Source organism: Balearica regulorum, chromosome 2 (genome assembly GCF_011004875.1).
Source record: "Balearica regulorum gibbericeps isolate bBalReg1 chromosome 2, bBalReg1.pri, whole genome shotgun sequence".
NCBI lineage: Eukaryota > Metazoa > Chordata > Aves > Gruiformes > Gruidae > Balearica > Balearica regulorum.
Genome location: NC_046185.1, coordinates 40,434,054 through 40,460,226, shown reverse-complemented (window position 1 = coordinate 40,460,226; position 26,173 = coordinate 40,434,054). Strand labels below are relative to the sequence as shown.

General features: G+C 41.9%; 1 protein-coding gene across 1 annotated transcript in view; it reads left to right on the top strand.

Annotated features, from left to right (window-relative positions):
- Window positions 1–1,568: 1,568 nt before the first annotated feature.
- The window catches only part of CLVS1 (clavesin 1), a 109,650-nt gene continuing 85,045 nt past the window's right edge, over window positions 1,569–26,173 (top strand). The window contains exons 1-2 of the mRNA XM_075744018.1: window positions 1,569–1,725; window positions 12,312–12,936. Coding sequence (XP_075600133.1) covers window positions 12,548–12,936 — 389 coding nt within the window. The 5' untranslated portion in view covers window positions 1,569–1,725; window positions 12,312–12,547. The remainder of the gene's footprint in view (window positions 1,726–12,311; window positions 12,937–26,173) is intronic.

Sequence of the window (26,173 nt, the reverse complement as noted above, 5' to 3'; positions counted from 1 at the left end):
GGAACAGGGACTTCCTGAGCCAGAGATCATCACTTCATGTTTAAAAGCCTTTAATTTTTTTTTCTTCCATGGATATGTCCAACAATTTTCTGAAGCCTGAATTCCTGTGGAAGTGAGTTCTACAGCTTCACTAAATATTTTGTGAAGAAACATGTCCTTTGGTTTCATTCAAAGTTAGCTCCTAGTGGGTTTAATGTCTCATAGTCCTTGAACTGGAAGTGATATTTAGATGTTGTTCCAATTTATCTTCCTCACGCTGCTCATTATTACAAAATATTCTAAATTATGAAAACAACACACCACTATTTTATCTACCCTTATTCATCTCTTTTTTTCCATGCTGAAGAATCCTACTCTTTTTAGCCGTTTCTTATGCAGAAGTTGTTCCCTATCTTTATCATCAATCAACAAGTTCTTTGGCGTACAAGATCACTTCAGTAACTGACACAAGAGAGATGTCCAAAGCAAAGAGACCAAGACAGTGCTATGACTTTAATCCACCACTTCCCAGGAATTATACTCCCCAATGTAAAGGGGTAGCAGCAGAAGAAATGCACTTGGCTGGTACATTTAGTTGGGCTTACTGTGTTGATAAGAGTAGTTGAGTGTGAATTTGGTTGCCAAGGCCATCAGGTCACTCAAAGTCTTTCAAGTAAGGTCTTATAACACAGGTCTTATGAGGTTCATACAGAAAGTGATTTTCAGGACCAATTTAATAAGAGAAGTTCCCCTCTCCTGTCCTTTCTATGATGTTAGCTAAAGTTTACAGTTGCCTATAAGGAAAGAGAGGTGATAGTTTGTGACGTAGGCAGATGGCCTGTGGAGCTCCTTGTCAAAAGACATTATGGAAGGATGTTCCAGACATTTACATTTGTTCTAGGAGACACTGGAAAAATTCAAAGAGGACAAATTCATCCTAAAAACACAGACAGCACATTGTTGGGGAAATTCTTGAACTTAAAATGCTTGGGAGAAGGGCTGGGAAAGGGCAGGGCTGAAGCTTGTCCTGTTTTTATATTCTTCACTAGATATTTTCTGTGGCTGCTGGTGGTGACAGCACCCTAAGCTAGATGTACCTGTAGTCTGACCCAAACGAACTTCTCTTATAGACCCAGGCTGCCATGTTCATTACGGCAGCCCATCTGTAATACAAGATTATCCTTTCTGTGGCTGCTGCAAATGCCGCAGGAGGCTGCGCTCTCCCCCAGTTTTGCTGGGAAAGGGGTGATGTGAGAAAAAAGGCGGTGAAGACCGTGCCACCAGGTGAAAGCCCGCACTGCTAAGCTCGCAGTGACCGGCTGCGCTGTTGCTTTCGCGGCTGTCAGCAGCCCGCAGCTCCTTTGTCACCACTCCCTCGGCGGTCGCGGTGCGCCGAGCCCGCAGCCTGGGAGCGCCGGGATCGCCGGGAGGCAGCCGGGCGGGCGGCAGGAGGGCTTAGGACCCAGGGGGACGGCAGCCGCCGAGTGGAAGGACCCAGGCTTTGGTGCACACGCCTCCTACTAAAAAAAAAAAAAAAAAAAAAAAAAAAAAAAAAAAAAATTCTAGCCCCGTGGAGCTGGCGCTCGCTCATTCACAGTTTTCTAGAGAGATCTGAGCCTGAACCTGGGAGCCGGGAGATCTTTCTCACCCACCCAGCTCAACAGCAAGGACACCTACAGGGGGGGAAAAAAAATCATCCCACGCAGCCCCCCGCCGCCCCACGGCAGGCTGCCTGGCGCTGTGCAGGTATTTGGATTTGTCTTTTCTCGGTTTGCAGCAGGGAGGCTCTCCGCGCTCCCCGTCCCCCGTCCCCCCCCGCGCCGCCGGGCCCGGGCTGCGGCGTTTCAGCACCGGCGGGCGGACAGCTCCGGCCGCAGCCCCGCCGCGCTGCGGGCAGGGGCCGCTCCCTGCCCGGCCTCCTGCCTGCTGCCCGCCCTGCCTGCCCTGCTCCCTGCCTGCTGCCTCCTGCCTGCCCTGCTCCCTGCCTGCTGCCCGCCCTGCCTGCCCTGCTCCCTGCCTGCTGCCTCCTGCCTGCCCTGCTCCCTGCCTGCTGCCCGCCCTGCCTGCCCTGCTCCCTGCCTGCTGCCCGCCCTGCCTGCCTTGCCTCCCGCTCCCTGCCTCTCCTGCCTGTCCTGCCTCTGTTTCCCTGCCTCTTACCTGTCTCGCTTGCTCTGCCTGCCTCCTTCCCCTGCCCACTGCCTCGCCTGTCTCCATGTCCCCTGCTTCCGCTGCTTGCCTCCCCTGCCTGCCCTGCTCCTTGCCTCCTCTACCTCTTACCCGGCCTGCTTCCTCCGTGCCCCCCTGGCTGCCTCTCCTACCTGTCCTACCTCAGTGCTCTCTGCCTCCTTCCACCACTCCCTGTGTGCTCTGCCTCTCTTCCTTGCCCTGATCCCTGCCTTCCCTGTCTGTCCTACTTCCCTTCGTGCCCTGCTTTTCCTCCCTGCCCTGCCTGCCCTACTTCCCTTATGTCCCGTTCCTCCTCTGCTTCCCCCTGCCTCCCCTGCCCTGCTTCCTGCTTCCTGCCTCCTATCTACTCTTCTGCCTCCAGTCCTCCTTGCCCTGCTTCTCTGCTTCCTGCCTTCCTGTTTTCTGCCTTCCCTGTCTACTCTTCTCTCTGCCCTCCTCCCCGGCCTCTTTTCCTCCCTGCCCCTGTTTCTCCCCATTCCTCACTTTCCGGCCCCTTCTTCCCCTCCTGACTTCCTTCTCCATCACCAGCCTCAATCCTTACTGAAAGAGGGCACGGGGGCTGGAAAAATCAGCTCAGCAGCCAAGGAGCTAGGCAAGAATGGGAAAGAGCAGAAGTTGGAAGGGAAAGTCTAGATCCAGTTTGAGAGCAGGGAAGAGGTGAAAGGGACGGAGGTAAAGGGTTAAAACTGGGAGTTAAGGGACCAAGTAAGGACTCCAGCCAAGTGCCGAGAGATAGGAGCTTGCCAAGCAACAGCAGATATCTGTCCGCTCCTCAGCAAATTGATGCCTGTTTTGACCAGGTATATTCAACCCAAAGAGGGATGAGGGATTAAATTGGGGAGGGAAAGTGCCAGGTCAGTCAAATGTTCTGTTTTCCTAATGGCAAACAGTGATGAATGCAGGGAAGAAGTGGGGTGAATCACTCCTACCCTGTGGAGCCTTTGATGCAGGAAGTTAAGAATTAAGTTGTGGTCTCTGCAAGCAGTGAGTATGTTCAGGGAGGGCTTCATACATAAAATAAACACAGACCAAATAATGTCTGGAGAAACCCCATGTGTGCCGCTGGCCTGACTTTAATTCTGTTTGCAATGGTTTAATCCTGGGAGGATGGGGAAGGTCATAGGAGAAAGGGAGCTTTGCCTTTTCAAAATGCTGATTCCTCAATCTAAACAAGCTCCAGGAATAATGAAGTTAAGGACCAGATGGCTACTCGTCGTCCATCACTAAACAGTCACTGGATCATATTTGGAAGGAAAAATTAAATTACAGAAAGGCTGCTTTCATGTGCTTTCTGAGTAATCAGATGATAACACAGATTTTCTCCAGTACTAAAAGTTAATGCAATGCCAACATCTAAATGACATATTATGCAACAGTGTTATGCCATGAACTGCATAGCAAAGGTAAGGGTTATCTTTTTCATATAATGATAAGTCAGATAACCTTATAGAGCTTTCCCTGGTTTGTAGTCTGTATCCCAGCATGAAGTTTACAGGGGCAGCTTGTGTTGTCAGCATAATCAGGTCTGATATGTATCTGTTATAAAATAATCCTGATTATCTTAAGAATTCTGTTGACTCATCCAGCTTTGAAAGCCATTATTTTCTAAAAATTAGACTCTTGTAAGGCATATGCAAAACAGTGAAAGATATTATTACTTTTTCCAAAACCCCTGTCATTCTTACTTTATTATTTCATAATTTAGAACTTAAAATCTGCTGCCGAGACAAGATACTCTTACACTGAGTAGCACAGAGTGCTGCTGAATAGTAGCGTAAGCAGTGTGACTGAGTTTGGCAATGGAGAAACTGCAGAATCCACCCCATAGCACTGGGTGATAATTCCTTACACTCTATGTGCTTTGAACACAGAGGATGCTTCATTGAAACATGTAGCAGCAGCCTCCTCATCTTCCAAAAGAGAGCCATGTTAGTTAAAATACAAATGATCAGCCTCATAAAAGGATGGAGAATATTTTCTTCAAACTAAGACTGTAAACTAATGCGATGATTGTTAATTTAAGGGTGCAGTTACTAAAGCAATTGTGCTATTGTTCAGCAAGTGAGCATTATTTTCTCTCACAGCCCGTTGCTCTGGTGTCTGGCACACACACAAACAAGATATGACAATCAGGTCCTACTAGTAAAATAAAAGAATCAATGTCAATGTTTTATGGAGTGGGAAGTTCAGTGAGCAGAAGTTCATGTAGTTTTTGGCAGATGAGTTATAAGTTGTTTCCCTCTTGATACTAATGCTGCTCTGAGGATTTAGTCTGAGAATTTCCAAACAGTTTGGGGTTTTTTTGTGGTTTTTTTTTTTTTTCCTTCAATTGGATTTATAGAAACAAACTCCTTATATCTTATATGTTTCTCCACTGAGAAAATAAACCGACAAGGTAATATAATAAACTTAATTTCTACAATTTTGGGAGAAGCGTCTGTGTGCAGATTTGTGTTTGTGCTCAGACTTCAATAGGGGTGAAAGAAAAAAACAGGAGAACTGCATGAATTCCTGAGAGCAGAAATCCTTCCCTCTTTCCTTTATCCCCTTCCTCCCTTCTTCCCTCCGTCCTTTCCTTCTTCCCTTGCCTCCCTCCTTCCCTTCTGCCTTCCTGCCTTTCTTCCCTCCTTCCTTCTTTTCTGCCCCTGCCTTTCCCTCCTTCCCTTCCTCCCCCCACTGCCACCCCACAGGATGATGGATGCCTTTCTCTGGCATAATGGATAAAGCAGAACTAAGCCACTAACAGAGTAATAATACATCACCATTGCATTTCATATTTTTTAAAGGAACTTTTTAAAATGTGGAGCAAAAGAACTGTAAAATTAGCTAAACTTCATGTTATTAGAGATATAGGTCTGAACATCTTGATAATATATTTTGCTCCTTTTTCTGTATATCTTTGTGCAGATGTTGTAACACAATGTCTACAGTGCATTTAGGGATTTTCAGACACCAATATTATGATCCCGTGCTATTAGATTTCTACACATAGCTTAATTATCAGGCTTGGGGGTCAGAATTTATGTTTTGTGTACTGCTGATTATTTCTGCTGCAAGAAATTTCTATATTATTGGAGAAAGTGACCTATTTGTCCAATGCTTTTGCCAAGGTGCTTTTTGCATGGTGACACTTGGAGTAGCTCATGATTGACATGGAAGTCCCTCACAGCCTGCTGCTACTTTGACATGCCACAGGCCAGGCCTCACGTTCCCATGGGGATTTGCAGTTTGTCTGTGGTTGGTGAACACTTAAAACTTTAAAACTATGATTTGGAGAAAAATTGAAGCAATCTCATTAAGTTCACAGGTGTTTTGTTCAACTTTTTTATTTAATAGTTAAATTCCCCTCTGCTACATATGGTCCTATTCATAGAATTAGAATCAGAATGATAGAACCATAGAACCATAGAATGGTTTGGGTTGGAAGGGACCTCAAAGATCATCTCGTTCCAACCCCCCCCCCCGCCATGGGCAGGGACACTGTCCACTAGACCAGGTTGCCCAAAGCCCCATCCAACCTGGCCTTGAACACTTCCAGGGATGGGGCCTCCACAACCTCTCTGGGCAACCTGTTCCGGTGCCTCACCACCCTCACAGTAAAGAATTTCTTCCTAATATCTAATCTAAATGTGCCCTCCCTCATCTTAAGGCCATTAACCCTTCTTCTATCACTATATGCCGTTGTAATTATTGTAATATTCCTTAATATTCAGGTAGGCAATAAGTTTTGCACATTTCAGGTCAAAAGATAATGAGGTATTTTTTTTAATTTTATGTCTGTTAGATAACCTTCTCATACCCGTCAACTTGTAGGAACAGCAGGACAACTGCAGGTCAGTGTTGCAGACATGTCTGCCCTATGTACTGTGCAGAGAGCTGCATAGATCAGTCGAGTTGCTGCCATGTTTTATGCTGTGCCATGGCTAAATTACCACTGCTGGACAGCTAAATGTGGCCCGAGGGTAACCTGTAACTGACTCAAGCTGACAGGAAGACTGTAATATGAGGGGAAGAGGAATCTGTGATGTATTGTTTTAACTGAACTGAAAGAAATATTAGGTTTTGTACCTGAGCGAGGAGGATGCATCCTGGAAAAGTGTGAGAAACCATCAAATTCCCCACACAGCTGTTACAGTCACAAACGCAACTCTTCATATTGAAGAGAAGCAACAGTTCCCTAGTGGAGGTTTACAGGAGCACCAGGACTTGAAGAAGAAAGGACTGCAATATTTAACTCGTTTAAGTTCACTGGGAGGGTCTAGTCCCTTAGGGAAGGGCTGCAGGGAAGCAGGAGATGTTCATAATAGTCAGGACTGGTGAGGCCACACCTGGAGTATTGTATCCAGTTCTGGGCTCTTTGGTACAAGAAAGACATAGACATACTAGAGAAAGTCCAATGAAGGGCCACAAGGATGATTAAGGGATTGGAGCCTCTCTCCTGTGAGGACAGGCTGAGCGAGCTGGGTCTGTTCAGCCTGGAGAAGAGAAGGCTCAGGGGGATCTTATCAATGTATATAAATAACTGAAGGGAGGGTGTAAAGAGGGTGGAGCCAGGCTCTTTTCAGTGGTGCCCAGTGACAGGACCAGACAATGGGCACAAACTGAAATACAGAAGATTCCCCTGAACATCAGGAAACACTTTTTCCCTGTGAGGGTGACCGAGCGCTGGCACAAGTTGCCCAGGGAGATTGTGGAGTCTGCCTTCCTGAAGATATTCAAAAGCCATCTGGACACGGTCCTGGGCAACCTGCTTGAGCAGGAGATTTGGACCAGATGTCCTCCAGAGGTCCTTTCCAACCTCAGCCATTCTGTGATTCTGTGATAAGCAGTCAGGCTATTAGACTTGAGATGTGAGATAGACCTGTCGGGATCCTCCAAAGCTGAATTGTTCTTGGCAAAAACATAAAGAAATTGTACACTTTCGGCGTCCTGATTGTGCCATTGAAGCTTAGGGGGATTACACTGGGGACACTGGGAACATTGCAGTCTACCTCTCCATTTCCTTGTGTGCAATATGGCTTCACATTTTTCTCATGATGCAGAGAATTATGCTTAGGGGGGAAAGATTGCCCAGATGTTAACTTGTAAGCTTGCGGCTCAAGAGACATATGGTCTCTTCCCAGCTCTGTGAAATGTCTCCTCTGTGACCTCAGACAAATCACTCAGGGCTGTACTTCTCCCCACTGTCTGTGGAGGATGCCAGGTTCCTGCAGCCAAGGACAAGAGAGTCAATTTTTCTCATCACTCTTCTGAAATTAGCTCACGGAGCCAGGGTGTGTCCCTTTCTATGTCTGAGTGCTCCACTTCCAGTGCGGGTTCCTACTAAGGTACCACAAGGCCACAAAGTGCCATAGGAGCCAGTCCTACAAGTACAGCTATGTATTCTACCTCCCGTGCCCTTATGGAGCAATCCCTGCTAAGCAGAACATAGCCCTGAGATGTTTTCCACAGTTACCATCAAAATATTTTTTAAAAAGCAATTTAATGAGATGACACCCACACTCTGAGATGAAATCATTCTAGATTACCATTTTCCCTCCCTCCCTGCCCACTCCCTTCTTTTCTGGCGTGATTTTAACAGCTAATATCTGTATGAATGCTAGGAGTTAGGAATTACATAATGAGACAAATCATAACAGTGATGACTGTGAGTACCAGGTGAGGATCAGACCCTAGTGTCTTCCCTATTTGAAAGCTGTGGTAATGAAATTTCACGTGGCATAGCTTTCAACTGAATGGAAAACAGTTAGTAGACAGAGGCAACTAAAATCTTTCTGGATCTGAAGTGGTGGAGGAAGGGCCAAATGGACATGAGGATGGTGCTTCAAGGGGCAAATGGTGTTGCAGGGACAGCTAAGTGGACAGGAACAAAATGAACAGCCAAACGTCATTATCACTGAGAGCAGGTTTTGGCTGGTTTTCCAGGGGACATAGAGCAAACAGGGATTGAATGCTGATCCAGAATCTGTCATTGACAAGAGAGCAGTAAAGCATATTAAGATCTTTGGATGGAAAGTGTTATATATACTTCTTTGAGATATTATTTTCATTTTAGCTAATTATTAAGTATTACTATACATTTTATTATTAACTAAATTTTATTTTTGAGGATCAGGCAAATATGTAAGGTGTTTACCTGAACACTGTATCCCACTTTCAGTATTTTACCCATCCTAAAGCCACTCTCTGTCCCTTGTCATTTTCTTCTTGGAAATGAAAATGGTATGTGACACCACATTTTGGTGGAAATTTCCCTTTTTTTCCTGTATTAATATGTTGTGTTTCAAACATCTGTTAATTATTTTTCCTTGTTTAAAGCTGGGTTTTGTTCCCTTGGAAGGATGATTTATTGTAAGTGGCTGTGAAAAGACGTTAGGAGAGCAAATAGTCCTTTGGGAACAAAGAGTCGCAACATAGATAAACAGCTGTGGAGACCATAACAAAGAGTCTAGTGTGCCAATATGCAGCAACAATATTCAAGATAGGGGAAAAAAGACCAACATCTTCATTTGGGAGAAAAAAAAAAAAACAAACCCACAAAAAACCAAAAAACAGAGCAAAGATGTAAACATCTGAGAAATTGGCATATGGATCAGAGCTGTATACAACACCAGAAGAGAACAGAAATCGCCATATGTGGGAGGGGGTTAGAATGGAGAAGGTGCTTCTGTTACACCTTTGGGAATCAGAATAAATCAGTACAATTTGAGAAAGCACAATGACAATTAAACTGGATAGCTATGGAGCATTAAATTTGTTGTCAAGGTAAGCAGTGGGAGAACCAAATCATCCACTGACATAAATCAGACCCCTTCAAGTCAATGGTGGTAGAGTGGATTACTAACCCCATGATTTGTGTTATGATTCAGATAGCGACAACATTATTCATACCTATTTTGGATTATTTTACAATATATAATGTAATGCCAATAAAGTATTTTAGTGCAAAGTTTGTTCCGGCAGATAATCAGGATAACCTATAAAGGCTCTCCTGTAAGCTGTAACCCATGGCTATAGCTCAGCTCACTATCAGAAAACTCTGAAATGCATTAAGAGATGTATCTCTTGTTAGACTGAGTATTTGTAAGTTGTTTTTTGGCAACAATGTCTGACAGGAGAGGAATGCATCTTCCTCACCTTGGGATCATCCTAGGCATGAAGAGTGCTAACCCATTTAAGTAAGGTAATAACAGTAGGAGACTTTAATGATCATAAGTAGCATAATTTTTGACACTAAATTCTTGGGGATCCTATAAGAAAATCTTAAGGGCCAGACTTTCTCTCCTTAGTATATCTCCATTTTCTTCTGGAATACACTGTCACTGACCTTTCAAGAATTTGCCTTATTTCCAAAGAAGCATCTTGGTGGAGGTGGGAGTCAGAAAAGGAGCAGGGACAGTTCTACTCTCATAAACTCTCAGAAAATGGATGAACCCAGTGGGGTCACAGTTAACTGCTACAAGTCCTTGGACCTGTTAGAGCTGGTCCAGAGCAGGGCTATGAAGATGATCTGAGGGCTGGAGCACCTCTCCTATGAGGACAGGCTGAGAGAGTTGGGGTTGTTGGAGAGAAGGTTGTTGGCCTTGGAGAGAAGGCTCCGGGGAGACCTTATAGCAGCTTTCCAGTACCTGAAAGGGTCTACAGGAAAGCTGGAGAGGGACTGTTTACAAGGTCATGTAGTGATAGGACAAGGGGTAATGGCTTCAAACTGAAAGATGATAGATTTAGATTGGATATAAAGAAGAAATTCTTTACTGTGAGGGTGGTGAGGCACTGGAACAGGTTGCCCAGAGAGGTTGTGGATGCCCCCTCCCTGGAAGTGTTCAAGGCCAGGCTGGATAACCTGATCCAGTGAAAGATGTCCCAGCCCATGACAGGGGGGTTGGACTAGATGATCTTTAACGGTCCCTTCCAACCCAAACCATTCTGTCATTCTATGCTTCTGTAATTCTAAGTCATAGGAGCTCCAAATGTGTTCCAATTCATACTGAGTCCTGACACAGAAACCAAACAAGCTCCTTGCTTCCACCCCTCCGCCGACCACCCTTGAGCACAATCAGCCTCCTTAGGTTACCGCTTGCTGTTAAACCTAGGGAAAGAACAAATCCTTACACTACACTCCCCAATGACAGTGTCACACTTAAACACACCAAGCTCCCCTAACTAGCTCATGGAGGCAATTGTAACTAAATCCATGATTTATGCAAGAAAATGCTAATGAGACTATTAATTTGAGATCTTAAGCACAAAATATTTGCCTGATTTTCCCATGGCCTCGATCAATTTTACATCAGTGGAATTCAGTTGATACCATCAGAGTTGTCCTAATTTGATCTAATAAAGGCGAGAGCAAAACAAATAACTGTTACTTTATTTTTATGTGTGCCATCCACCTTTAATACAACTCATATTTCTTTAAGAATTGAATAACCTGCACCCATAGATTACCCCCTCAGAACTTCAAGGCTTGTTTTTCTGGAGTCGTTTGCACTCCGTAGTGACTTGTCAAAGGCAGCCAGCCTTCTTTCCTCCCCTGCCATGCCTTTTCCCAAGTTTTCCCAGGCTGATGAATCACCAGTTACGCTGCCCTGCAGGTAGCTCTTCTTAACTCCAGCTCCACGGTGAATACAGAAAGAGGCTGCTTAACAAACTCTCCTTTGTATCACCCACAGACAAGTCTAAAGCACTTTGCTGTTGAATGAAAAGTTTATCTTCCACCGCAAACATCCTTTAAGCAAATACGCAGAAACTCTCTATTCAAATTTCAGGATCTCATCCTGGGGTTGCAGCTGTGGCATCTAAAATGTAGGTTTTAGCAATGACGTGCAAGCTCACAAAACAGGGAACTCGGGCATGCCTTGTGCTGATTGACTTCCAGGTCCTGCAATGTAACTTTGAGCAGCCCCTGGACAAAGAAATGCTCTGGTTGCTGCTGTCCCCTTTGTTTGATATGAGAACGCTGAACCCAGGGGAGTAGCTGAGTGAAATGGTTGTTTTTGCTATAAATAATTCATAACTTTCCAAACAGCTTTCTTCAAATACAATAAAGTATGTTCTTCATTGAGGGATTCCCTTTAAATTTTTAAAACCAATTATTTCTTTTTCAGAAACTCGAAAGAGAGAGAGATCAGTTAAGCGGTGGGGAGTTTTGTTTGCTTGTCTGTTTTTGTGATGGCTGAAAATTGGATGGATCTTGATCTTTCTTCACACATATTTCACATTGGAACAGACCTTGATCTTATTTCACACAAGTGTAACTACACAGACTTCAATGACAGCCTCTTGCTAATTATGTCACTGAAATGTAAGAGATTCACTGTACCATTTAGCTCATACATAACAGCTTAAGCAGCTTTTCTTCTAACACTTGTAAAAAAAATTCTAGGTAAAGTACAGCAATGAAAATGAAATTCAGAACTATGTATTCAGGAAAGCTACAAGATACTAAAAAAAAAAATAGAATTTGGAATAAAGTGCATCTCTTCAACTGAAACACCAACCTTGTCGGATTAGATTCATCAAAGACTTTATTCATGGGAAGTTTCCCATGAAGATGTGTTAAGTCTCAATGGGAAATATTTTCAGTGAGGTTTTAGCAAGTAGAAGATACTCCTGATGTTGGTGGAGTTCTGGGGTTTTTTTTAATCAGTTTTACAATGAGCTCAGGGTTTAATTCAAGGAAAGCTACAAGCTGATAGTATGGGTGATAAAACCAAATCAAACAGTTGCTATACTTATTATGATAAGTGTAAATCTGCATACTTAGGAAGCTGAAATGTAGCTCCTGTTAGGGGTGGAAAAAAATGACTATTATTTTTAATTTTGTCATCCTGGGCTTGAAGTTACTTGATGCTGAAACTCCCACACTTCTATAAGACATCTTTGCAAAATGTATTCTAATAGTAATTTGATACAGCTTAGTATTAATTGTCAATTAATCAGATTGCCTTACTGAAAGCTTGAATATACACATTCAAGACGTCAGTGACTGCCTTATCTTAAATGCACCCATTCTGAAATTATTTGACTGCTATCCTCTTACACACAGAACAATTTTATTGCTATATAAATTTCAGAAATGCATTTGTGTAAGCTTTATATACATATTTAATATTTTTTTTATATATATTTGCTTTTTCTTTTAGTAAGTGATGGAATAAACACCACTTTCCTGTGGATGGATTATAGTACATGTGAACTGCCTGATACTCTTTCTGCAAGACTAGGAAAAGCCCTTTGCTCTCATTTGTTAAATGTCAGCTTGATAGCAAAAAGCTTCTGAATGGCTCACGCTCACAGCAGACCATCAATTGAATGGGATCAGCACTTCTCCTACTAAAATATCTGAAGTTAAGGATTTGGAAAAGAGGTTTTTGCAGAGATGACCCATTTGCAAGCTGGACTTAGTCCAGAGACTATAGAGAAAGCCCGCCTGGAACTGAATGAAAACCCAGACATTTTGCATCAGGATATCCAGCAAGTCAGGGACATGATCATCACGAGACCTGACATTGGGTTTTTACGTACAGATGATGCCTTCATCTTGAGATTTCTCCGAGCCAGAAAGTTTCACCAAACTGAGGCCTTCAGACTGCTGGCTCAGTACTTCCAGTACCGCCAATTAAACCTGGATATGTTCAAAAACTTCAAGGCTGATGATCCAGGAATCAAACGGGCTCTGACAGATGGGTTCCCAGGAGTACTGGAAAATCGTGACCACTGTGGCAGGAAGATTCTTCTGCTTTTTGCAGCCAACTGGGATCAGAGTAGGTAAATGTAGATAGAATTATCTTTTTACATACACTCACACTCCACTTGTAGCAGAATGTTTGTCACCATACTTGAAGCAGCAAGGCCATTTTCAGTAAAATATTTTGTAACCATGAGTCCATTTCAGTAAAACTTTCATCTGATCTCATCACCTCTCATTCTTCAGACATAACACCATTGAGATATAAGGGTATATTGGTGTGTCAGATAAGTAGCTCATGTTGTTTTTCCATAAATATTTCTAGTTTTTAGTCAGACAGTGTCTGTTTGCTATAAATACATTAATGCTTATTATATAATTGCTTCAGTAATATCAAAGACTAGCTGAACAGGTTGACAGAAAGCAAATGTCTCAAAAACACATATGGGGGGTTCTTGTAGCTCTTCTGGTGCAGAAGGAACTGACCGTATTTATTCTGTCTCCAGACTTCTTAACAGACATTTTTTTTTTTTTTTTTTAACCATTTGAGGAATTACAGCCTGTGTTACGAGAATTCCACAAACTGCACTGTAATTTCTACACACTTTGGTTAGTCTATGCTTGTTAGTCAGGTAAATGGGAGATTCACGTAAAGTGTATTTTCTGTTCAGGTCACTAGTTTATGGAATAGTATGAACAAAGATATCTTCCAGCCTTTATTATAAAATGATGCCCTTAAATGTTAATGTGATTAGTCAGCTTTCACTACCTATTTGAAATGATAGAGAGAAAAGGGGCTAGTCCAGGAATATAATGTGCACGTTGTCCTCTTCATCAGAAGTCATTCCAATTTCCCTGCCTTCATAGTGAGATGAAGAGATGTAATCACTTGTAGGATTTCCCTGCGTTCTGCTGGTTTTTGGTAAAAAGCAGGCCAAAGAACAAAATTCAGATTCAGGTTTTGAGTATCATAAATTCTGACGATTTCCAGGTAGGATTTTGTCTTGACACAGCCTAAAGTTGTCCATGAAAGTGTCTCATTCTTAGGAGTCAATAGATTGGAGCTTTGAATTTATGTTATAGAAATTATTAGTGAACAATACATATATGCCTGCCATTTTTCATGTTTGTTGTTTTCTGGGAAAACTTTTCATCACTGTGTGAAAACAGAGTTCAGAAGTGTTTCTGATTTTATTTCCATGTACAGATCTGGTAAACAAATGTACAGAAAAAGTTACACAAATATAACTTTGCATATACAAAAACATTTGGAGAAATCCAGAATTGAAGCCAGTGATAAAAGTCCTATTGACTACAAAGGGGCCAGCAGTTTTTCTCCTATCTTTCTGAAGTGTGAGCTTGCCTTTCTTCCAACCACAAAACCCTTCCTTTAGCAATTGACCTGGAAAGAAAGATGAATGAACAGGTATCTTGAATTAATAGAAAGCATTAGCTTTAGAGGACAGGAGCGCTGTGGCTCTGCTGGTTGCATTAAAGGATTTAAGTATTATATAGAGCCAGCTTTGGGTTTCTGATCCCTCAATGAAATAAATCCTTACAATTAACCTCGTAGATCAGGTCCTGCTCTGGGAAAGCTGAGAGTGCTGCTGTCTAAGGCTCCTGCACTGAGATTCTGACAGAACATCATTGATTCCTGTCAGATTTTGGCTCAAATTTTCTGCAAGTCCTTTAATATGCATCCATGTATATATGTGTATAAGTGTGTCTGTGCAAAACCCCTCATGCAAGATACCTTGTTTCTGAAAATGTAATTTTAACCTTCAAAGAAGAAAGTCTGGGGCAAATGGAATATACTTTCATAAGGTTCCTCAGTGAAATTAACAATCACATGCAAATTTTACCTCTCTTCAACCACTGAAGCTGAACTCTTCTATGGATGCAAATGACAAGAAGTGTCATTTCTGTGAGCTTTTGTAGCACTGCAAGTGCTACCAGGATTTGGGACAAGATTTGGGCTGTAAGTAAATAGAGGGATGATCTCCTTTTTTTTTGCTGTTTAAAGGCATCAACAAGAGCAAAAGCAGTTCAGGAACAGGAAATGATGAATGCAATGTCCTGTTAAGCAGAGTGGAAGCAGTTTATTGACCAGAACAAATATATATTAATACATATTTCACAAAAAAACCCAAGCAAACAGGCATTGTGTATATCTTACAAACATATACCTTGAGAAGCCTTTCTATAGACATGTCTTCAGTGATGGCAAGATGTTTACATGCTTACATTTCAGTAGAATGCTAATGCTGTGATGCTGTGATGCTGATATGCAAGAGTAAGAGCTCAGCCTTCAGCATGCCTTTCCTAACTTTAATCTCATTTGCAGCTGGCTGTGTCTTCTCTCTCTTTATCATTAAATTATAATGATAAGGGTTCATTTATAAAGAAATCATAATTTATAAAAGATCATTTAAAGTCATCAGGACTATAATCCATAAACCAATTTTCAGTCCAGAAATTCTTACTATTTATACTCCTGGCAGTATGGTGGCTGTGTGCATCACATGTCAAGATGGGAGAACAAGCCTCATACTTTTTTGACCTTACAGTTACGTTGATTTTTTTAAAGGAAAAGGTAAGGTGGCTGCTTGGACAAATCAGATCCAAGATATTCTTCTGGGATTCCATGTATCGAAGATAAAACTTCTACGTGATCTTATAGAAACCTTTGTAATGTAATAGAATTAACATCTCTAGAAAACTAGGTTTTCATTTCAAGTCTCAATGTTTCCAGCTTCACCTTCAAGCCACTGGATTATAGAATCATAGAATCATAGAATGGTTTGGCTTGGAAGCGACCTCAAAGATCATCTAGTTCCAACCCCCCTGCTGCAGATAGGGACACCCTCCACTAGACCAGGTTGCCCAAAGCCCCATCCAACCTGGCCTTGAACACTTCCAGGGATGGGGCCTCCACAACCTCTCTGGGCAACCTGTTCCAGTGCCTCACCACCCTCACAGTAAAGAATTTCTTTCTGACATCTGATCTAAATCGACCCTCCTTCAGCTTGAACCCATTACCCCTTGTTCTGTCACTACACTCCCTGATAAACAGTCCCTCACCATCTTTCCTGTAGGCCCCTTCAGGTACTAGAAAGCCACAATTAGATCTCCCTGGAGCCTTCTTTTCTCCAGGCTGAACAACCCCAACTCTCTCAGCCTGTCCTCATAGGAGAGGTGCTCCAGCCCTCTGATCAGCTTCGTGGCCCTCCTCTGGACTCGCTCCAACAGCTCCATGTCTCTCCTGTACTGGGGCCCCCAGAGCTGGATGCAGTACTCCAGGTGGCGTCTCACAAGAGATTGTGTTAATTTAAATGAACCACAAGAATATGACAGCTTCCCACATTTGTACTCTTGTGTCCTGACCACGTCACCTTTTAACCTACTTTTGAATTCACTGAAGGTGCGGCACTGTTGGGTAAGTTACTGTTAAGCAACAAGAAGATAGTGCACTAGCCACTTTACAGCAGTGGTTCTTGTGTTCCCTTTCAACCACGGTGAAGGTAAAACAGCTACCCTGCTTTTCACTGAGGGCAAAACAGCCTTGTGCTGTCCACAAGGTAAAGAACATACTGGTGGGCAGCCAGCACAGCAAAGATAATCTTCTGCAAAGTGTTCCACTAGCTTAATGTCTTGCAGTTTGTTTATGCTGCCAAAGCTTCTTTACTCTCAGAATTAGGAAGATTTTCCAGGTTCCTAATACTTTTCATCATTCTTTTCTGGATGTTTCCTATCACTTTAGCATTGTTGCTAACATGCAGGCAGATGAACTGAATAAAAACTTTTGCTAATAAACCATCATGAGGTAACACCATCTCACACTCTCCTGCTCAGTATTTCCCTCTTAGATATAAGATTGTCACTGTTTTCTTAGCTACTCTATCACATTTTGAGCTCATGTTCATCTCAAATCTGCTTCAAAGTCACTGTTTCCTAAAATACAAACACCACTGGTAAATGTGTCATACAGTCTCATCCTAATGTGGGCACAGTCTAGCATGTGATTCAAGCTCTTCTGCAGAGCTGAACCTGTCCTCCTCATCAATTATCACGGCATCGTCTTTATGACATCTGCAAAGTTCACCGGCAAGAATTTTATTTTTGCTTCCACATTGTTGAAAAAGATAATGATTGTTGTTTTGACCAAAACCTCCTTGATGACTAGGAAAAAACTCACAATAAATGATAATTCTTATCTCCAAATCACTATGTGAGATCTATCATGGTGCCAGGTTTTAATTCATTTAGCTTGTGCTGCATTGGTTCAATTTTGCCCTATTTTTTAGACTGGTTTCTTAAAGGTGATGTCATCACTTTCTCTTTAGGTCCTGCATAGTATATTTTGTATATATATAAAAATATATATATAGTATATAGTTAATCACATATGATACAGAACAGAAAACTTCAGATGTATTGAATAAGTGAAAATGAGCAGATGGATAGAAAAGAAAGAGATCAGAGTAGTTCCACACTGAGGGAGAAGAATCTTGAGCTATATTACTGTACACTAGAGATCCACTCAGGGAGGGTTGTCGTTCACTTTGATCAGAGCTCACTCCTCAGAGGTGCAGAATAATCCAACTATAAGGTATTCACCCAAAACCCACAAAGGCTTTGCATATGCCACTGGTTACAGATCACCTTATTTTTAAATGGAAAACATGGAGTAACAAAGACAGGTGAAGATGTCAAACTGATCTTGTCAGGAACTTCTTTGATGAAATAATTTGTATCATAAAAAAAATCCCAGTTTGAAAAACAAATACATGTGTACATACAAACATACAATTTTTATGAGACCTGAACCAAGATTTCACATAAACACAAATGTGCCATGTGCTGGATTACAAATGCTCTTTCTCATTTCATCAGTCTCACCAAATCTAGGCCCTCTCTCTGATGCACCTCTAGTGAAACTGAAGCTTTTAAAGAAGGCAGATAAGAGTACCTTTTCAGCTGTTGGGTTGAGGGAAGCCTTCACTAACTACCACAGCTGTTCCTAGCTCTGCCACTGCCTTCTAATACATCCTGCTCGTACACCTGGGAGATGGGGGGCGGTTTGGGTGAGCAAGTACTTCAGCGGAAGGTGTTCATTAATCTTCCAGGTAAAGATAATTCCTTTGAGGTTGTTCAGCCAGAGTAAAATTTATTTCTGTGTAGAGAGCCAGCACGAGGGCTACCTCCAATCATGACACATGGGTTGCGTACTGATCTTCTGTGAACAGGGCCTTGAGATGGGGGGCCCTTGCAGTTTGTTTATGCTCCCAAAGCTTAAATAGATTAAACTTCTTTACTCTCAGAATTAGGAAGATTTTCCAGGTTCCTAATACTTTTCATCATTCTTTTCTGGATGTTTCCTATCACTTTAGCATTGGGAGGTTGCCCATTGTCTTTTGCAGAAAAATAATAGTTAATTTCTGTCTTTGCGTTTGGACTGTTATGTCTTAGAAGCTGTCAAAGAACTCCAAAAATTATGTAAGTCAGATAGAAAAAACTGCCACTTTACTTACCACATACATTCCCATGTCAGCTGCTAGCCATAAATTCTCTTTTAGTAACCAAAGAATCTCAAATGCCAGATACTTACCATTCTGTAGGAAAGTGTACTGAGATAGGCTAAAGGGCAAGGAAATACTCTGACATAATGGTAAATCAACAGCTATAAATATTTTAAAGGATCGTGATAGAAAAAATTATGTCCTTGCTGAGAATGCTTGTAGTGGTGTAATTACAAGGACATTATTATCAGCAGATCCTCTTGGAGTAAATGAATATGTCTCAAATTCTGATTATTCCAATATATTTCAAGGATAATCTCAGATGCTTAATAGAATATGAAGGAATAAACATCTGTTGAGTCTGATTTACAGTCACAGGTAAACTATGTCAATAACTCAGCCTCACAGCTGTTTATTATGAGAGTTTAAAACTGAAATATAGTCAGCCCTAACACTGGAATGATTTTTACACAGCAAGTCTTTGGGTTTGGTTAAGAGATAGTGCTTCTGTGTTGGGAAATGTTTACAGGAATGCAGATTGGGGTTGTGGTTCAAGTGTTGCATTGACCAATAAATAGCCTAGAAGCACACTGTAATAAAAAATAATTCATATTACGTTATTACATTACTGAGGTAGTCTGAAATGGTAGCAGAATTCAGGGTAATACAGGAAGGAAGCATAGCATAAGCAGAATACTCATTTCAGGGAGTAACAGATGTGCAAATTAAATGTTGGACAAAGAAGACAAAAAGGACCTCTGTCTTGAAATGTTTTAATTTGCTTGGAGGTGGCAACTTAATTCAGTTAGTACCATTTATTATGGAAGCCGAGTTTGGGAAGGCAGTTGTAGTCCATATGAATGACAGAAGGATGACATACACAAATGACAGTCCTGGATAGGGCTGAGAAGGGAATCAAAGAGAGAGAAAATGTCTGAAAAAGAGAAAGAAAAACAACAGCTGGGAAAGTTATGAAGCATATGTTGAAGAATGAGAGAAGCCTGACTGAAAGGAAAAAACAAAATCAATGGAGAGGGGGTAGGGCAATCAAACACATATTGAGAGGGAAGAGAAGGCGAATGGATGGTGTCGGCTGAGGGCTGACGGGAGCGCTGGAAGGACAGTGCCAGTGGGTGAGACAGACAATTGCTGGAGCTGGCCTGCGGGGTAACAAAGGGCAGTGAAGGGCAGGCTGGAAAGTGGCTCTGTGCCACCTCCCTCCCATGAAGAAAACAAACCAAATCCAATCCCCAAGCCTTAAAATCGTAGAGAAGGACAGTTAATTAAGAAAAATACACACACGCAAACACAAGTACATAACAAACATGTATGCACCTGCACACCCTTCCTTCCCAGACTGTCTCAAAAGACCCACATTTTGTGTAAAGAGTTCATGTCTGGGTGGCAGGAAAGAGAAGCTGCATACAGTTGTGATAGCACTTGTCCCTTGTCCCTGGAAAATGACCCATACTCCTACATGGGCTGTATATGTTGTCCTCACAGCTGGGTTCTGCGAAAGAACATTATAACAGAGCTATAGCAACAGAATAGCACGAAGCCAAACAATACGACATCCCACTTGGCTCTTTGTCCCTTTGACCCTTGGGAACAGCCGGTCACCATGAATGAATGCTCTTATAAATATGAGTTTTCTGAGGTGAGACTTTGTAGGAAGAGATTAGAATATTTGTTTTGTCAGAGCTTTTCCTAAATCAAGTTTTCTAAATATCTGATATTCTGATCAGTTTCTAACTTGCCAACCTAATTACAAGGAGCTAAGGCAAATTCATGCATTGCAGCAGGAACGGACTGCAAAATCAGGGGAGGAAAAAACCTCAATTTTCTGACTAGCTATTTAATAGGCTACATGGAGTAGAAGTGTCAGAAAAAAAGTTGAGATATTGAGCTGGAATTCTTAAATACTTCTGAAATGTTTAAATTCTAATAATTTCCTGATATATTATTTCCGCAGGCCATGATTTATTTTAGACTCTTTCCTCTGAACTCTAAGCCTCTGTATGAACTGCATTTTACATAAAAATAGTCACTTTTTTCACCACCCCCTGGTAGATGCAAAGCACCCTCCATTTCCCATACCCTCAAAGCAGCATGAGGGATGCTTGGGAACTGCTGCTCTTAGCAGACTGGATGATCCCAGAGGAATTACAGCAGACAGCATGAATTCGGTCAAGATTTGCATGGTGGGGGGGGTGTGGGGGTGTGTGTGCTGAGCTCCATGAAATGGCTGTACAGCATGCTGGGGTAAATTCTACCCTGCTACCATGGTCACCCCGCTTTAGGGTATTTGTCTGCCTTGGTGAGGCTGGAGGATGAGGGAGACATCAGCTCCTGTGGTCGCACTGATGAGCCTGGACCATGTATCTCTGGGATAGTCTTGATAATATAAGGAAGTGCTAGAAACACCCATCTGCCACAAACACCAAAAACTTAACAGACCAGGCAGATGTAGAGGCCAGGGGAAAGGATGAAGGAGTAAAGACATTCCAATAAGCCAGCCTAAAAATTAAATTGTTAAAGCTCTTCTGTGCAAGATATTTTGCCTCTTTTTACGTGGGTAAGCCAATAGAACAGGTGGAGCATCATAATTAATATGCCATGACTGGAGACTTGATTTATAAATGAAGAAAATGGAATCACTCCTTGAGGAAGAGGAAATTTTTGTTTTAAATTCTGATTGTACTCTCGCAGTTTTTAATTTCAATAAGTGCAGCAACCACAGGGGCAGTAAAAAGCATCTATCCCTTGGTCCCAGACCATGATAATCTTAGCTCTGAAAACTTCCTGGAGGGTCCATTTGTAGCAGACGACAGAGGGCAAATCCAGCCAGTTAGCCTCCTGCTGCAACTATTTCCTATGTAACTGCCTATTTTCTGCTCATGCTGAGCAAACTTGCATCAGTAAAGATTAATTTTTAAGGGAAAGGTAATATGCAAATATCTTCTTTGGTGCTTTTTCTTTATAGAAATGTGTCACTTTTCCACTTTTCCATTGCGGGCACACAGTGGATGGTGCATGTCTGTGCATGCATTAATACATATGGTGCCAGTTATCTTTCATATGTGCAGTATAAATCACAGCACCAAGTAATGTTTTGATGCTATCAATAAAAATCTATTTGAAAAATACATATGGATTATTTATATAATATCCCTTAATACATCTTTAGAGGACTGAAATTCAGGATTTGATTGAAACTGTAAGATTCTAAACTATTGCTTTATATAGACAAAATTAATACTAAATCATCCTTTTTATTTTAAATCTTGTTCTTTGAATTTAACATAAATTAGATTTTATAAAATAGGAATCCAAGATGCAACGAAAAATAACTCCTTGATGCCCATCAATGGTGACAAATGAAATTAAATAGTGACAAGTGAAAGGACTGCCATATTTTTGAAGTTAAGGCATCAATAGACAAAAGAAGAAATATTTGCTTTTCAGAGGCAAATTAATGTTTTCCATTTTAACCTTGCCAACCTGCTGTATATCAAAGCCCTTGTTAAGGACCTGCTGCTGGTCACTGTGACAACAAGGATTTGGGGCCAGAGGAATGTTTGGTCTGATCCAGTAGAACCACTCTCATGTGTACTTTATAATACATGTACTCTCACATACTTTACAAGACATGCAGCTGATGATCTGGATGAACAAAGCAGGACCTCAAGACTTTCTTTTACCTTTTTAGACCAATATCGTTGAGTTGCATCTATGAGCCATCCCCTCTCCTTCCTTGTTGTTTCCCATAGACAGTCCTGTGCTCCCTTCCACAAAGCCATAATTTCAGCTCCTCTGGTTTTATACTGTGTCAATAGAGGAACTGAATTCCATACATTTGGATATGAACGAAGTAGTAAAGGTGAAAAAAAAAAAAGAATACACAAGCACAAGGTCACTGCTACGATGTGACCAGGAACACATGCTTCCCTTGCCAGTGCTAAATGTTTCCTTTTTTCCTCCCTTCTGGCTTCCTTTCACAGCAAATCCAAGAGATGACAGTCACGTATATTAAATATGCACAGATCAATCTACAGAGTAAGTCTGGTGCCTATACCCCTTCAGAGTGCTAGGATATGTGTTAGCACACAGAATTAATTTTGTATAGGTATTTCTGACCAGGAGAATCAACACCAGAGTGTGATAACCTTATCTAAGGCATCTCCACCCTCTCCTATTATCTTGGACCTGTGATCCTCTAAGCTCTGCTCACTTTGTGAGGTTTCTCAACAAGAATGCATTGCTTTGTTTTCCCAGGGATAATCCTACCCATCTGTTGTGTAAGTAGAAAAGGAGAAAAGTGATTTACATTGAAAGAGAAAGAGACTGCTGAAAAATCTTCCTTCCAAATGCATTGCAATATTCATTTGCAAACTGAGATTAAAAAGGAGGAGGAATAAACTTTGACCTAGGGAGAGACGGTAGGAAATTTGTCCATTTCTTGGGTTCTCATTTACATGTAAGCCACTTTTAGCTGGCCACTGCAATTTAAATTGTTTCACTCTCATAAAGCCTGCAATTCTGTTTGAATAAAAGAGCTGTGCAAGTCTGAGGAAAATGGCAATTTGTGTATGCTGTAGCTGCCAATGAATGCCTTTCCTTTTTTCAGCATCTTATTGTTATTCTCTGCTAAAATGTATACACAGGTACATGTGCATTCACTTTCTTTCAGAGAACATTTTCTATGATTCATTTAGATGTAATTCATGATCATTTGGGGGTTTACTTCAAAAAGAGGCATATCAGTTGTAGACTTCATGTGAAAAGCCAACGAGCCTTGTGAGACACCAGACATACCTGCCATTACTGCTTTAGTCCTGGCAGACACGTTTGGGATTTTCTCATCCCTTAGTTTGTTAAATAAAGTATCCATAGTTGATTAATGGAGAAAATACTGACTGGGCACAAAAGGATTTAGGGGTAAAGGGTGGGCTACAAATGGAATGATACAGTAAGGTGATACCATTGACAACGCAATGTCTCTGAGCCGTATGATAGGAATGTTGTCTGCAGGACATCAGCAGTTATTCACCTTTACTCACCTCAACTGACCTGAAACCTACGTACTAGCCTGAGAGGCAAATCTGAGCTAAGTCTAGAAAAGAATAGTAAAACAAGAAGTCTGGAAAATATAACAATGAAATAAAAGTTGAGGACAATAAGAGATGGGATAGGAATCTTCCTATGTATAAGAGTTTACCTTAATAAAAGGTGGCAGTGAAAATTTCCCAATTTCCTTGGGGATGGGAATATAGAATAAAAGCAAATTAAGTAATCTTAAGCAGAATTAGATTTCTGAAAATTAAAAAACATTTTGCAATGATTAAGCTGGTTCAGGGCCTGAGCAGGTAATGGAGGCACTCTGTGGACTCCTCATCACTGGATTTTTTGCTGAAGAAGTCAGAGACAAACTAGGAGTACTTATGATGATGCAGTGCAGGAGATGTAAGAGATGCTGTCAGGTCACTTCCTATCCCCTATTGCTAGGATTAATTTAGTCAAAAGCCTCTGAAGAGGATAAACTCTGAAGGTGCTTTAAGCTATCTTGCAATTTCATAACATAAACATTTTGTCAGTAAGCTCTAGTATCTAAAAGTCCAATAGACTATCTTGTATATAAGAAATACTCTGTAAAAGCATTTTTCCCATCTGGGATTCTGCATACATGCTGGATGTTTTATGCCTCAATTATATTTGAAAATGGATAGTTCTGATATTTTATGGTGTTCCAATGTCATTGTTACCTATGCTGGAGCTGTGTCTTCCACTCACTGTGTGCTAAGGGGGATAATGGTCAAAACCTCATTGTCTCCCTGGTCTATTGCAGCTTTCTTGCTGGTTGAGAACCTGTTTGAAACCACTAATTAATGCAGGTATCCTAATGTTGTGAAAAGGTGGTTATGCCTATTTGTGATATGGAAAAATGCAGAATCTTTAGGTAGGCAGCCAATCTGGAAATAGTCCTCCAACAGGGGCGTTCTGACATGACCTCAGTAAAAGAAGTTCTAAGAATTAAGGAAAGTATCAGGGAGCAAGTACTCTGTCAGGAGTATGCAGATGAGGTGGGAGAGAACAGGGCTTTCTTGTGTCTGTCTTATTTCCAGAGATATTGGGTTTTTCCATGGGAGGGCATTTCTGAAGTACTGAGTCAATGCAGGGGACACGTGGCCTGTCCTGTTGGCTGCTGTGAAGGAGAACAGCACAAGGAGGGATTTCAGAGCTCTTGTTGGTCCTGCTAATCAGCAGCCACATCTCTACATCCAAGGAAATTTAATTAGTGTAGAGTCACCTTCATCCTAAGTCTGAACTACACTAGGATATAGTTCTAGCACAACTGAGTGTCTAGAATTCTCCAGGATGTTAAATATTGTTCTTGAATACTACCAGACCTACCAAGCCACAAATAGTGACTGGTTTAGAGTGGGTTTGAACTTTAAAAGAATTTATTGTGCTATCTCATCCAACTGCACTAGATCCAGGGAAAGACAGTGAATAGCAAAGGTTATATTAACATATAATGCAGGGAGGTAACCTACAGGCAATTGTCAAACATAATAAAATGCAAGCAGTTACATCCACAGCCTTTAAATGCAGCTGCATCAAAACTCTTGCCCAGTCAATCCAGACCATGGCTGTTGAGCTGAGAGACTCCTTATTGCCTGACGTATCTAGAAGGACATTGCACTAATACTGGCTAGTTTGTGCTCACCAGCAACCAAACCAATTTTGCATGTGAATTTGTTCCTTTTTTTCTATCATCAGCCCTAAACTGGGTCCTAACATACTAGGATGAAAAAATAAAGCAAGGCTTAACCCCCACCCCAAAAAGTCTGCAATCTAAATGGTCAAGAGAAAAGAAGCACTGAATACTTTTCCTAAATGAAGAAGAGTGTGTCAGGGGGTCAGGGGCTCTCTGGGGGTTGGAAGTGCTGGTGACTCCCTGGGGCAGCAGAGCAGGGCCAAGCAGCTGGCTGCATCCTGGGGTGGGAGAGCACCCCGGGCCTGATGGGGGGCTCACAGGGATTGAACACAGTCAGACAGTGAATCAGTGACACAGGGAAGAAATAACTCAATGTTTCCTACTTGTCACACCACTGCCTTGAAGACAAGGTCTTTAATCCTGCTTCCTGAAAGATACAGAAGGAAACCTGAACTGGCCCCCACCTGATCCATGCAGACACTTCAGTCCCGCTCCGGCTTTCACACCAGGGTGGGCAGGACAAACCCCTTTGCCTACTTTTTTCTTCCCTGAAGAAGCTCTACATGTCTCCAAAGCATGGTGGAAAATAAACCTCTTGGCTGCCACCTAAGCCTCACCTAGGCTATGGCTCACTATAAATGTCTACGAATGCATCTTCAATAATAGAATGGTTATTTTGTTATCCTGAAGTACCCAGAAAGATAAGATGTGTTACTATGCTAATGGTATGTTGAGAAAAAAAAATTAACAGGCTGGTGGTGCTGAGCATGTAATTAAGGCAGGCAGGCAAGCTGTGGACAAGGCTCGTTTCTGCATGTGGCAAATTGCTCCAGTGTGAGCATGGCAGGATAGTAGAAAACAAAACAAAGGAAAAAAATTGAAATAGCTATGCTGGAAGAAGTGCCCAGTGTCACAAAGCAGGTGTGATTTATAGCTCAGCACCTCGATTAGCTGTGTCCTCTGAAGAGAGGCTCTGGCTGCAACCGTGGTAGTGGCCAAGTGCAGGGGTGAGGTGCTGCGACCAGGCAGAGGGGAGGACGGTGTTCATCAACGTCCTGCTCACTCAGGGGCCCACTGTGC